General features: G+C 41.8%; 1 protein-coding gene and 1 long non-coding RNA gene across 2 annotated transcripts in view; one reads left to right on the forward strand and one right to left on the reverse strand.

Annotated features, from left to right (window-relative positions):
* LOC310665022 overlaps positions 1-14,130 on the reverse strand; it is a 372,424-nt gene that overhangs the window by 246,766 nt on the left and 111,528 nt on the right. The gene's annotated exons all lie outside the window — the stretch shown is intronic.
* Positions 1-14,130, forward strand: part of LOC310660400 (von Willebrand factor D and EGF domain-containing protein-like) — a 204,295-nt gene that overhangs the window by 169,992 nt on the left and 20,173 nt on the right. Inside the window, exons 27-28 of the mRNA XM_083405101.1 lie at positions 6,764-6,859; positions 9,674-9,769. Coding sequence (XP_083261227.1) covers positions 6,764-6,859; positions 9,674-9,769 — 192 coding nt within the window. The remainder of the gene's footprint in view (positions 1-6,763; positions 6,860-9,673; positions 9,770-14,130) is intronic.

The raw sequence follows: 14,130 nt of genomic DNA on the forward strand, positions 1-14,130 counted from the left end.
CCTCGATGTACGTTGAAAGCTTGACAGAGGTACATATCCACAGGACACCTGATGGAATGCCCATTCACACTGCAGGGTGTAGATGGGAATAAGCCTCCATGGTGCATGCAGGGGAAACAATTGGGCAATTAATTCTGCATCTGAATGAGATATTGTCCTCCTTTTAGGATGAGGTTTTAGTGATTCTGCTGCCACTGTCACCCTAAGTAATATGGTATGGGAAAACACTTTGATGGCAAAATATCTTAGGTCAGAAATGAGGAAGCTGTGGCCCTTCCTGTGTTGTTGGACCCAATTCTCAGAAGCCCCAGCCAGTGTGGCAAATAGAGATTATGGGGAAAGTTCTCCAGCAATATCTGGAGGGCCACAGATTCCCGGCGCCTGACTTAGAGGATGTGGAGAGTACAGCTGGATAATGTTAAGAGTCCCCTTTGTTGTGCATCATTTTGGCTGATACCTGAAGACAGTATTTTTGCACTTTGAGAAAAATAATCCCTCAATGAAGGGTATGGTGCAATCTTGAAAAAGCCAACATTGAAGCCTAAAAAAGAAGTAGTGAACTATAGCCTTAAAAAACAACAACCCACAAATAATAATAACTTGACATTTGGATGACTGTATTTCATAACAGCTCCGTACTGAAAATAGCAAATCAAGTGCACCACAAAACCACTGAACGACTTGTCTCACAATTTTGTGGGGTTTGTGGTTCTGAACATTCTTAACATCTGTTCACATACTGCATGAGGTCCTTTGGGGAGGTGTCAATCAGCTGTTAGTTAAGAATTCTCTTTCTTTTATACAATGTATCTCAATCACTTTAGTAACACATCTTCTGATAAATGATATCAAAGAATGGTATATTATTTTCACCAGTTATGGTTAACGGCTGGTCATATTTAATATAAACTAAAGAAGTAATGTTGAAAAAGGTATGACCCTTAGCTATGGATCCCTTTACTAATGATGTATTTTTCATATGATTCTCTGCTGACCTAATCTGACCATTGCAGTTTATAACATTTTCCCCTTGAAAATGCATCAAGAATACATGCTGTCCTATCCTACTATTCAATCATTTATCATTATTTTTTGGCATTACCACCTAGCAGCTGTATCTGATACATTTGATTGTTTGGCTGGTTAAGAACATATCGCTAGGAGGTACTCTCTTGCCTTCCACTGAGGTGGGATAGATTGTTGAGGTCAATTTACCAGCCTCTCGGGGCAAAGAAATCCAATGTTTCTAAAACTGTATCTTCCTAGTCAGCACTGCAGCATAGGCCTGTTCTCCCCTTATCTCCAGTATTGCTCAGGCTATGTGATGACAGGTAATTATTGTCCTGGGGCTAAACAGAATCTAAATTATAGTTTCAGGAAAGGTTAGTTAGGCACATGGACTTTCAGTTCTTCTGAAAGGGTCCAGACAAAAGGAAAGGGCTTGTAACTGACACCAGGAAACTGAGTTAATATTCTCCCTACATAGGATTCCTCATTTTGTTTCTTATAGCTAAAATGAGAGGTATTAAAGTGAAAAACCCTGTCCCTTTGTGCTAAATTATGGTCTAATGGAAAGGGTAATCTTATTAAAAGATATGAGATGTTGCAGTATGCAAGAGAGATGAATCACGACATTCTTAGCATACTCTGTAAAGCTCAGCATTAATGGTGTTCAGTTCTTTGTCTACCTATTTCCAGTGGCAGTTAGATCAAATGGCAAAACTTGCATTGCCATTGCCAACCTAAGAGACCATTAATACCATAGGTAAGGTAAAGGACCCTGGACAGTTAAGTCCACTCAAAGGTGACTATGGGGTTGTGGCGCTCATCTCACTACAGGCTGAGGGAGCCAACGTTTGTCCACAGAGAGCTTTCCGGGTCAGGCGGCCAGCAAGACTAAACCGCTTCTGGCACAATGGGATACTGTGAAGGAAGCCAGAGCACATTAAAATGTTGTTTGCCTTCCTGCCACAGCGATACCAATTATCTACTTGCAATGATATGCTTTTAAACTGACAGAAGCTGGGACAAAGCAACAGGAGGATCCAAACGCGGATCCAAACCGCCAACCTTCCAATCGGCAAGCCCAAGAGGCTCAGTGGTTTAGACCACAGCTTTAATACCATAGAAAGTTAGATCCCTACTTTAATACCATAGAAAGTTAGATAGATACTACATGATGATCCACCTTATCTGGAATGGGCAACTTCAATGTATTATGTGGATATCAGTTATGAATTTCAATGAATAACAGACCAATCCAAACATCCCTTATGCTGGACTGAGGGCAGGGGATGGATTAGATGGAGGCACTCCCCCTTCCACCCACAAATGACAGCCGACAGAAGTCCATTACTGGGGCAAGAAAATGATCCAGCACATCCACTGCCGCAGCTGCAGATGTAGAGGAGAAGCAGAGCTATGTGCTATCAGCATTTTGCTGACAATGTACTTGAAAACTCTGGGTGACCCCACTCAGAGGTTTCATGTAGATCAGGCATGTCCAGCAGGTAGATCATGAACTCCCAGTAGATCACTGTATGTCTGTGGTAGATCACTGTCTGTGGTAGATCAATGTCACTTTCCTCCTCCCTAAAGAAGCCCAACAACTTTGACCTGAACCCAGAAAAAGGGGGTAGATCACTGCCAGTTTTTAACTGTGAGTACATCACAGTCTTCTTGGAAGTTGGCCACCCCTGATGTAGATGTTAAACACAAGGGGGATAAAATTGAACTATGAGGCACCCCCCACCATTGAAAGCTCCACAAGGCTGAAGAGCACACCCCAAGCATCACCCTCTGGAAATGACCATCCAAGTAGGACCAGAAGCACCGCAAAGCAGTGACACCCACGCCTAGCTTAGGCACTCCAGAATGATACCATGGTTGGTGGTATCAAAACAAACAAACAAACCACTGAGCGGTTGAGGAGAATTAACAAGGACACATTTTCCCTGTCTCTGTTTTGATAGAGGTTATCATACAGGGTGAACCCCACAAGCTTATAATTCCCAGAGTGGCTTCATAATCAACCCCTCTACAAACAGAACTCTTGGAATTAACAAACTACGCAATTATTTGGGGGGAAGCCATGACTGTTCAAAGTGGTATCATAGTGCTTTAAATGTATGGTGAGATTGTGGCTATAGTCAAATCTGATTGGATTTATGGCATTGTGATTGCAGCATGTTTACCACTTGGCTGAGATTGGTTGAGATGTCACTATTCTCAGGAACAGGAAGATCCAAACTATACCACCAAAGCACTAGCAAAAAGTGACACATTAGGAGACAACAGGAATCAACATGGAAAAAGAAAGGGAAGAATTGGGGTGTTAGTTCAGCTCCTGGAAAGCAGTAATTCAGCCTGGACATTTTTTTCAGTCGTAACAACAATGTACCAAGAAGTTCTGACAATTGTGCTTTTGCTCTTAAGCAGAAATTAAACAAAACAATTTATTGGAAACGTTATCTATACCACCTATTCTGCTTAATACTTTTCTAGTTAGCAATTCTTTTTTTCTGCTAAAGGTTATTTTTCCTCATTATCAACAACAAATTATTTTTAAAAATGGAAAAGAATTTTAAAATGGAACTCTCCGTTTCCTATGGCAATTACTCAATGGATTGCTTTTATATAAGATTTTCCCCTCTGGTAGGTAGGGGAAAAAATGAATTTTCATGATCTGTGGGGTCAGTATGTGATGCATTTCTGCAGGAAAGAAATCCTGAATCTTTTTCAAAGTCATGCTTGCTCCTGGGAGGATTAGGATAATTCAGTTTGTTTGCAATGTCTGATAATTTATTTAGTTTCCCAATGAGAGCCTGTAACATTTTGTTTGCTATTTTAAAATTGGAGTTTTTCCACCGAGGCCTAAAGTGGGATCTAGATTGGAGCTAGTTATCACCGACAAATGTTGAAGGCTGCCTTGTGGGTATTGAAAATGGAATTGTATTTAAAGAAAATTAAGAAATGGGAGAATGAGACAATGGTGTTAGCAAAAGGAAGCAAGGGAGAAAATACTGCATTTATCTGCATTGATGGGTCACTGTAAACTGACTTTACATAGCAAGAATCTTCTAGTACAGTGGTACCTCGGGTTAAGAACTTAATTTGTTCTGGAGGTCCGTTCTTAACCTAAAACTGTTCTTAACCTGAAGCACCACTTTAGCTAATGGTGCCTCCTGCTGCCGCCACCTCCGCGTGATTTCTGTTCTCATTCTGAGGTAAAGTTCTTAACCAAGGTACTATTTCTGGGTTAGCGGCGTCTGTAACCTGAAGCGTCTGTAACCCAAGGTACCACTGGTACCTCAGGTTACAAACACTTCAGGTTACAGACTCTCCAGGAAGATATTGACACAAATTCAAGGAGCGTCCCCCCCCCCAATTTATACAGTGAGAAAGGAGGTTATCTAAGCCCCAACAAGACATCAGAAACAAAAAAAGGCAGGGACCTCTCCTCTTATTCATTGACTGCTAAGCTTACTTAGGAGTCTTTGGTGAAATTGTCAAAAGCTTTTTGAAAGTCCAAGTATACTATGATTGTTGTTGTTTTTTAACTGGGGAAGGATAAAATAACTCATTGTCTCTTACAAAGCTAGATTCTGGAGTACTAGCCTTTAGTCCTCCTCTCCATATCTGAAAAAGAGTTGCTAACTTTCATTTCCCAAATGTACTGGTGTGGTGGTATTCTACTATGATAGATCTGGGGTGCAGAATAAGGCTGGATCTAGAAACATCAAAGAAGCATTTCAGTTAAACGCTTTGCAAACTTTGTATGACAAATCGCATTGGCACAAACAAAACTCCACAGCGCCACCTGGTGCCACAGTGTTATAATGCATATACAGCACATATAAAACGCCTTTTCTTTACCAATCTAGCTGAGTTCTAGGCTGCTGAAAGTCTGTAATAAAGCATAGAGGGTCATGGTTTGTGATCAAAATTCTGAGGCCAAAAATTCTGAGGCTATGTAGTGGGATGGCGCCTCGGACCTTCTCTCCTGATACCAGCATTACTGCAGCCTATTTGGACGGGGATGGGCTGCGGCAGGGGGTGGTGAGGTTAGGACTGTGTTAGCATACTGCTGGGAGTACCAGATTGGATCCACCAATGTGGATCCAATATATTGCCCCAAACTTCCCACTAACACCCTGCCCCGTCCAGGTAAACTATGGTGAGACCAATGTCGGAAGCATGTCTCCATATCTGTCAGGGACTGGGCAGAGGAGGAATGGTGGAGACCGTCCCCCCTTCTCCTGAACCTTCCAAGGAGGAGGAGGAGGAAGGCAGTATAGATTTACAGCAGGGGTTTATGGGAGGTCACAGCTCACAGGCAGATGAGAGGGAAAGTTGGGAAATCATGGGAGAGCCAGAGCAACACCTGGCTGATGTCATTAGAAAGCATTCCAGACCCACCCTCTCCCAGAACCTGGCGAGCCTTGAAAGTAGGAGAGCAAAGAGCTCGAAGACACAGGGCACTTATCAGCACCCGTAGGAGTGACAAATGAGGAAGTGGGAGAGGTGGAGGGGTGGAAATTCACTCGGGACAATGCCATTATCCAAGAGGCTGGGTTGTATAGCCTCTCTCTGTAAATACTGAATAAAAAGGACAGCAAGAAATCTTCCATTGTCTTTATACTTTCCTGGGCAACAGCCGGGAGTCGCCCTGACAATATCTCCAAGCCAACCCATGGACTGCAACTGAATATCAATCTGTATGTATTGTAATATGAAACTCCTGGATCAGATCAGGAGTGCATTTAGCATAGTCCTTACTAAATGCAGAAAATAAGAATAATATTTTGACTAGCAGGTGCACTCCAGAGTCCCAGGCAGAGTTCTGCTACTGGAAACAAATGATGCAATCTTATGAGTCAGCCAATGGGAATTACTTTTGAGCAAGCATGTATTGCATTGTGCTGTAAAGCTGGAGTCCTGGGCACATGTATTTGGGAATAACTCTCATTGTAGTCACTGGGACCTTCTTCTGAGTAAACAAGGATAAGATCAAACTGATAAGTCTATCACTAAGTAGCTTTCTCCAGTTTACTCATTTCTAATTTGGTTCCTGGTACATTGGGCTGCAGATGTTTGAGATAGCCAGCTGTGGCCACCATTATTATCTCCCCAAGCCACAGAAATTGGCCCACTTGGGCCAAAGGACTTTGAAATAAATGTTTGAAATAGTGTTTGCTTAGCCATTTTTCCTATCTTTCTTCTAACCACCAGCAATTCCAGCCTTATCTTGTCTGTTATCCTTGATGGATAAAATGCAAACGCATTCCTGAAATTGTGTGAAACTAATCAATTCTCCACCAGCTCTTGCTGATCCAGATGAATGCCTGAGAATATGTTTTCCAATCAGGAGGGGAATGGCTTTAACAAGAATTTGGCAATCAGCAGTAATAAGTGGTATTGGTCTGCCTACATCTGCCACTGAAGATTTCTTGTTTACTTTTTCAAGAATCATTGTAATTAATGTCTCCCTCATTTCTCTGGCGAAGCAGCTCTTATTGAAGGCTCCTTGAAATGTCTCTCGCACGCAGTGGACCTCAGCAGATTTCTAGAAGGATTTACTAAAGCTTTCAAATCCCAAAGTTTAAGACTTCTTCACTTCCAAATTACTTTTTGTCTTTAATTACACAAAACTTTGCCATCACAAAAACTTGCAACAAAACCGAAACAAAACTTCTTTTTTTGGACAGGGGGAGTCTTGAATATTCCTCAGTCATTCCCCTTGTTTAACTATGCCACACTGCAGGTGTCTGTGATCCTATGTGTATGAATGGAGGAAGATGCATCAGCCCCGACATTTGCGACTGCCCATCTGGCTGGAAAGGAAAGCGCTGCAGTAAACGTGAGTCGAGCTCCTTCCCATACAAAAAGACGCTATTTGTTTATCACTCAGGCCTGCCAGCATGAATTGTAATCTCTTTTAAATGCTAGGATGCCATATAGCAAATGATCTAGTTTTGCTGCTTCAGGACTTTGTGGAGAAAACAGTTTTATATATTGGCAATACAAATTGATATAAACATTTTATGCTTCCGAATAGAAAGATTAAAAAGGGGAAAAAAACCACCCTTCCCCTGTCTTATGCAGCTGTCTATCTGCTATGCAGATTTTTCTTTACAGAAATTCAGTTTTTGTAGTATTAAATGTGAAGTATTGATTTTCTGTTTTAGCAGCCACACATATTTTGTTACATTTTATGGAGAAATGACATATATTTCAAATCCAGAACTATTTAAAGCCTGTAGTAAAAGCCTTTCTATGCCGATATATTCTCAAGGTCATCACAAGCACATTCATTCAGTGCATAATTTACACTGTTAAGCCTAACCACATTTGACTGCAGTTTACATAAAAAATATAAGTCAAATAAGTCATCTGATCTGAAAATGTTTGGGGAAATAACTTCCACCCCCTTACATGGTTATTCATTATTATGATGCTGGCAGATAAGCTGAATAAATTTTAAATGAAGATAACAAACTGTACAGAAGACTTATTAATATACTGGCTTGACACATCGTATCTGTCTTGCTGATAAAACATTTCAAGATTCAGCACTGGATTTCATTCTATTATTATTGCTAAGGCACAACACCTGCTATTCCTGAGGTTCTCAAATATTAACTGTGCCCCAGACAGCCAGTTAGTAATCTCATCACTCAAAAACATAGGGTGTTATCCAATGTTAGCTATACTCAGAGTAGACACAATAGAATCAAGCAACCTAGGATTTAAGTAATTTATGAAGAACATAGGGATCTGACAACCCAAGTCAGACCACTGGCTTATCTAACTCAGTATTTTCTACACTGACTGCATACCCTCCAACATTTTGTCAAGGAAAACAGGGATGTCCTATTTCATAATAATAATTTTACTACTTAAACCCTGCTCATCTGACTGGGTTGCCCCAGCCACTCTGCGCGGCTTCCAACATATATGGAAACATAATAAAACATTAAACATTATAAAATTTCCCCATACAGGGCTGCCTTCAGATGGCTTGGGGGTCGGATAACTCTATACCCTCCAACATTTCTCCATTGAAAATGGGGACATCCTACCATACCCTCCAACATTTCTCCAATGAAAATAGGGACGTCTAAGGAAAAGTGGGATCAAATCAGAAACCAGGATGGCTTCTGTAAATCTGGGACTATCCCTGGAAAATAGGGACACTTGGAGGGTCTGTGACTGGCAGCATAGCTGTCAACATTTTCCCCTTTTTAAGGGAAATTCCTTTATTCTAAATAGGATTCCTCGCAAAAAAAGGGAAAAGTTGACAGCTATGACTGGCAGTGGCTCTCTAGGTTTCAAAGGTCTCTCCCAGCTCTACTTGGAGATGCCAAGCATTGTGTCTGTGGCCTTCTATATAAAGAGAAGATGCTCTACCATTGACCTATGCCCCTTCCTCAACTTAAGCTAATTGATTTCTATGCTCTGAGTATTACTTCATTGGTTATCACCCATAGTCCAGGATCAGGGTAGCGCCTATACTTGGTCTTTGTTGAATATTGAAGGGGATGGGGCTCAGAAGTCCCACATAAGACAATCAAGGGAAGGCAGCATCTCTTCAGACTTGAGGCCAAAGCCATCACACCACACAGTTCCAGGAGAAGAAGCACCGGGCAAGAAGGTGATAGTATGTTTAAATGCAGGGCAGCTTATAGTTAATGCTTCCTAACTATTTTATATTGCATGGATTTGGGTTGTTTCGTTAAATATAATGTATTATTGATCAGTTGTTTTCTATTTTTGTGTGTGTATCAGTTTAGAAAGCTACATTGAAAGGTGATGCAAAAACATAACTAAATAATAATAGTTAAAATGTGAAGCACATTCACAACCAACTACTACTACAAGAAAATCATAAATTCCTACTATGGCTGGCCTCCCCCCTTGGCATGGTCCGCATGCTATTCATTCTGTCTTCCTCTCAACCCAGGAGTCCTTTTTCGTATTCAAGCTCATTCATGAGGCTGGGTCTGTGGGATCTGCTTGCGCAAGTTTTTCCCTGACCTATGCCCCATGCTTTTAAGCAGATCACGGATAGGACCCTGTGTACAGCCATGGCTACTTGCCTGGTAGTGAATTCTTGATGATATCTCAGCCCAGATAAGGGGCAAAATCATTGGTTGCACAGAGGCAAGTTTCCATATAACCACTAGCACTGCTTACGTGAATATGGACTGGGAAATCCTAAGCCATTGCACTGGCCTGATTGATGCATGCAGATTGTTTACAGCAAAGATACTGCCCCTCAGCACCCTTTAAAGGGCACTGATCTGGTTAAAATCTCATTTAATACCCACAAGTTTAGTCTGAAATTAATGGATTACTCAGCTAATCACACCAATCAATCAATTAAGGCTTCAAGCCCTAATAGGAAATGAAATTTTAATGGCCAGGGAATCTGCCTTTGGAACAAATCCGTGATGAAACTAGCAGTCAGACTAACAGAGATTAAGGAGAACTTTCTAATCATGGAAATTTCAGAATGCTAATTGCCTCGTGAAGAATGCTCATTAAGCTCTTTTGAGATTCGACCATTTTGAAAATAATTGAGGGAAGCTAACACATGCCATTCACTTACGAACAATGGGGGCATCCTGCAGATCCTCTCATTTGCCTCTTTTCACCTTTTTCTTCTGTTCAGCTGTTTGCTTGCCCAGCTGCTCAAATGGTGGGGAATGTATCAGACCTAATGTCTGCCAGTGCGCAGCAGGATGGGTGGGTCTCCTGTGCCAGATTCGTAAGTACTTGTTGAGCTTTGGTCATAGTTACATTTTCTGTTTGCTTGCCTTTGCCCCTGGCCTGAAGAATATGGTATGCTTTCAGTTGGGAAAAGAAGCTCACTATTAATTAAAGTAACTGGAAAATGTGGTAAACAGCACAGACTTTGAAAAGGCTAATAATGAGGAGAGTGGATTGATTTGACAGTGTGGGAACCATGTTCATGTCAATCCCTAGCTTCTCCAAACTATAGTTTTCCCATCTGCATATTTGGCGATGATCCCAGGGTAGGCTACAATGCAACTATGGTAAAGTGAAGGTGAAGGGACCCCTGACCATTAGGTCCAGTCGTGGCCGACTCTGGGGTTGTGGTGGTCATCTCGCTTTATTGGCCGAGGGAGCCGGTGCACAGCTTCCAGATCATGTGGCCAGCATGACTAAGCCGCTTCTGGCAAACCAGAGCAGCACACGGAAATGCCATTTACCTTCCCGCCAGAGTGGTACCTATTTATCTCTTGCACTTGATGTGCTTTTGAACTGCTAGGTTGGCAGGAACAGGGACCGAGCAATGGGAGCTCACCCCGTCATGGGGATTCGAACTGCCGACCTTCTGATCGGCAAGTCCTAGGCTCTGTGGTTTAACCCACAGCACCACCCGCATCCTGCAATTATGGTAAAAGGTAAAGGGTAAAGGTACCCCTGCCAGTACGGGCCAGTCTTGACAGACTCTATTTTTTTTTTTTTTTTTTTAAATAATATTTATTAAAATTTTTCAAAAAATACATAATCACTTATGGGACTCCCCCCTTCCCCCACCCCCACCATATTCCCATTTCACATTGTTGGCCACACAAATTCCCCTTTCAAATTAAAGCTTAATTTGTTTTACCCTTAATAATAATAAACAACCCAATGTTCTTTCCCCAGGACCCACCCCCTTTCATTCCACAATTTCCATTTTTGATAAAAAAAGCACCCCAGATAATAACAATAGAAAAGGTAAAAAATAAGAGATATAATGAATAATAAAAAAGAAAGACCAATTCAACAAAAAAGAACAAAGTTGGCAAGCCTTTGGAGTTTTAGTTCTCCCCCCCCTGTCCCCGGTTTAATTTCCCCCTGACCATCAACCCCTAGTATCTGCCTGGAATTCTTAAGGCCATAAATCACAACTTTTCCCCAACTCCAGCTGGCATTTCCCTTTTTTTTTTTTTAAAATTAGAAATAAATTTTTTGATAATCAAAATTATTATTATTATTATTATTCTCCAAAGCTTTAACTTCAGTCTTTAAGAAAACTGTAGTAAAACTCCCTCCGTTGTTCTTTCCGGTTTGTAGTCTAATTTCCTTTTGTTCCGCTGCTTAAACGTTGTAATTCGCAAGTTTGGTAAGTCTGCAGGGATGGTTGTTGTTCAGGGGCAAAACCTTACGTTCAGTCCCTTCCTTTCTTCAATAGAAAAGTCTATTGTCTGCAGAAAACACCCTGCAGACGAGATGTTGTTTCCGTTTTGCAGCTTTCCCAGAAGGTAACCAGTTCTGTAAAATTCCATTGGTGTTTTTCCACTTTCCCAGTCCTTGTAATGTCCCGAAGCTCCTCGAGGGGGATTGTTATAACTTTGTTTCCTCTAGTCCAAAAGTCAAGTTGTTATCCATATTCGCCATTTTGTATCCAGATTTTAACAAATTGTAGCAAATTGAAGCAAATTTAACCAGCCAAGTTCTCATAATAAAATCCACTCCACTTTCCGACTTTGACAGCTATATTGAAAACTGTCGAACTCTCCGACTCCTTTCACCAGGCTCTCTCTTCAATCGCCCCGGTTCCCAGGGGGGGGGGTTGTGTTTCCCTTCTCCAGTTCCTCCTCCAGCACAGTTCTTGTAGTTCCCCATCGTGGAATTGTAATTTTTATCAGCAATGCAAGCCTTTTTGGGTCTTGGTTTCCCCGTCTTTGTTTTAGACAATTTACAGTAGGGAGGGGACTGACTTCCTTTTTGAATCCCCCCCGCTCGTATCCAATTCGAAAAAAAAATTTCTTTTTTCCTCCTTTTGAACCCGATTTCCAGATTTACTCACGGGTTATTGTTGAAAAGTCCGAATTTTCAATGGAAGAAGTCAGCGCTCTCCGCCGGATGGCATGCGGCTGCGCTCAGCAGGGGAAGCAGAGGACTCAAGGCACCACGCTTCTCCCCGGCACCCGATCCGTAGCCTTTAAAAAGGCTCCTTCACGAGTCGGGAGGGCGCTAACGGTGCAAGCCGAGTCTCCATGTCCACGGCCTCCGTGGCCGTGGTTTCTAAGGGTCCCCGCATCGCCGTTGCGGTAGGACCCAGCCCCTGCCGAGCAGACTCCCTCCGGAGCTCGGAGGGAGTCCGCCATTCGGCGATGGCGCCAACCCGGAAGTCCAGTCTTGACAGACTCTAGGGTTGTGCGCCCATCTCACTCAAAGAGGCCGAGGGCCAGTGCTGTCCGAAGACACTTCCGGGTCACGTGGCCAGCGTGACATCGCTGCTCTGGCGAGCCAGAGCCGCACACGGAAACGCCGTTTACCTTCCCGCTAGTAAGCAGTCCCTATTTATCTACTTGCACCCGAGAGTGCTTTCGAACTGCTAGGTTGACAGGCACAGGCAATTATAGTAGACTATGGTAAAAACAACAACTCACAAACACTAACATAATAATGTCATAATATTCTGCTGGATCAGGCCAATGGTCCATCTAGTCCAGCATCCTGTTCTCACTGTAGCCAAACAGATGCCTATGGAAAGGATGCAAGCAGGACCCAAGCACAAGAGCTCTCTCCCCTCTTGTAGTTTTCAGAAGCTGCTATCTAGAAACATACTGTGTTTAACAATGGAGGCAGAGCACAGCCATCCGGAATAGCAGCCACTGGTAGCTTTATCCTCCACTAACCCAGAGCATTATTTAAAGTACAACTAATACTTTAACAGAGCAGTAGATTAATTACAGATATATGTGTAGCTGGCTAGGTAAACTTAATCCCTGGTTAAAGAGGCTGGTGCTGAAAAGTCATGTCAGCACCAGTCACATTTCAGAGTGGAGAGCATGAACTTTGAAATGTATGCAAACTATGATTGTAGAAACAAGAAATATCTGATTTATTTCATTATACTGAATTATTTGTTCCAAATTTAATACACCCCCCCAAAAAAGGAATCCTAAGAAAGGATTGCACTGGAATCTTCATCCAAGTTGTCTCTTTCAGTTTCTCTTCCCCCTGCCCTTCAAATGCACACAATTAAATGGACCGTTTTTAGTCTTTGTTAGATCTGCAGAGCAAATGGCAAAGCCTATGCACACAAACTATCATTGCTGTAGGGGATGCAGCTTATCATATGCACATTTGCCCACAAATTTTGTTGTTTAGTTGTCTTAGTCGTGTACGACTCTCTGTGACCCCATGAACTAGAGCATGCCTTGGAAACGCTCACTTTCTTCTCAAAGCTTCTCCTTTTTTTATGTCCATGGAGTTTTCTTGGCAAAATACTGGAGTGGTTTGCCAGTTCCTTCTCCGGGTGCCCAGAAACTAGTGCTACTAAATTCAGGAAGCTTACTCCCAAGTAAGCGTACCTGCTCTTGCAGTTTTAATGGTATGACAGAAATCTTCTTGGTGGCTAAGTATAAATTGGGAAAGCACATTTCTTTCATCCTCAAACACTGTCTCTGTCTTTCTGCATAGAAGTCAAATTAAGTAAAACAAACTTGCAGTTTTTCATGTTGAACGGGTTGGGGGGGATGTAATCACGTTATCATTTCATGCATAAAGTACTTACATGGAGGAAATAATAAGCATATATAGGGCTCCCCACCATAATGCTTCAGTTGAAAATAAATGGCAGATTGCTAATAGCAATACCAACACTTATGACCACCTGCTGGTTCCCCATGTTTTGATTGATTTTGCTTTAATGTTTCCTCTTGTTGTCTGACAGTATGCAGCATGCACGCTTAAGAGAGAGAGAGAGCAAAATATTATTTTGGTTCCTCTATTAATTCTGCAAAAGTTTTAATCACAGCAAGTTGGCTTATCATACTTTCTTATTCTGAAAACTGTTTTGTCCAATATGAGATCATTCAGTTTTTTTTAAATAGTTTTGAATAGGTGAAAGCCAACATAGCTATTTCACCTGATGTACTACTCTTTGAGCAGTATAAATCATTTCACAGTGGGCACCACCAGTAAAGATCCTCACTTTGCATATTTTATTTATTATTTAAAGACTCCAAATATGACTATATAAAATTAAGAAAACTAAAACACTGAAGAGGAAAGAAGAAATATATGCTGGTCCAAATGTTCACTAAATGGGTACAGAGTATTTAAAAATCTACAAAGACAAATTAAAAATAAAGCAGTTGGGGG

Source organism: Podarcis tiliguerta, assembly GCF_965153285.1.
Source record: "Podarcis tiliguerta genome assembly, chromosome: 1".
NCBI lineage: Eukaryota > Metazoa > Chordata > Lepidosauria > Squamata > Lacertidae > Podarcis > Podarcis tiliguerta.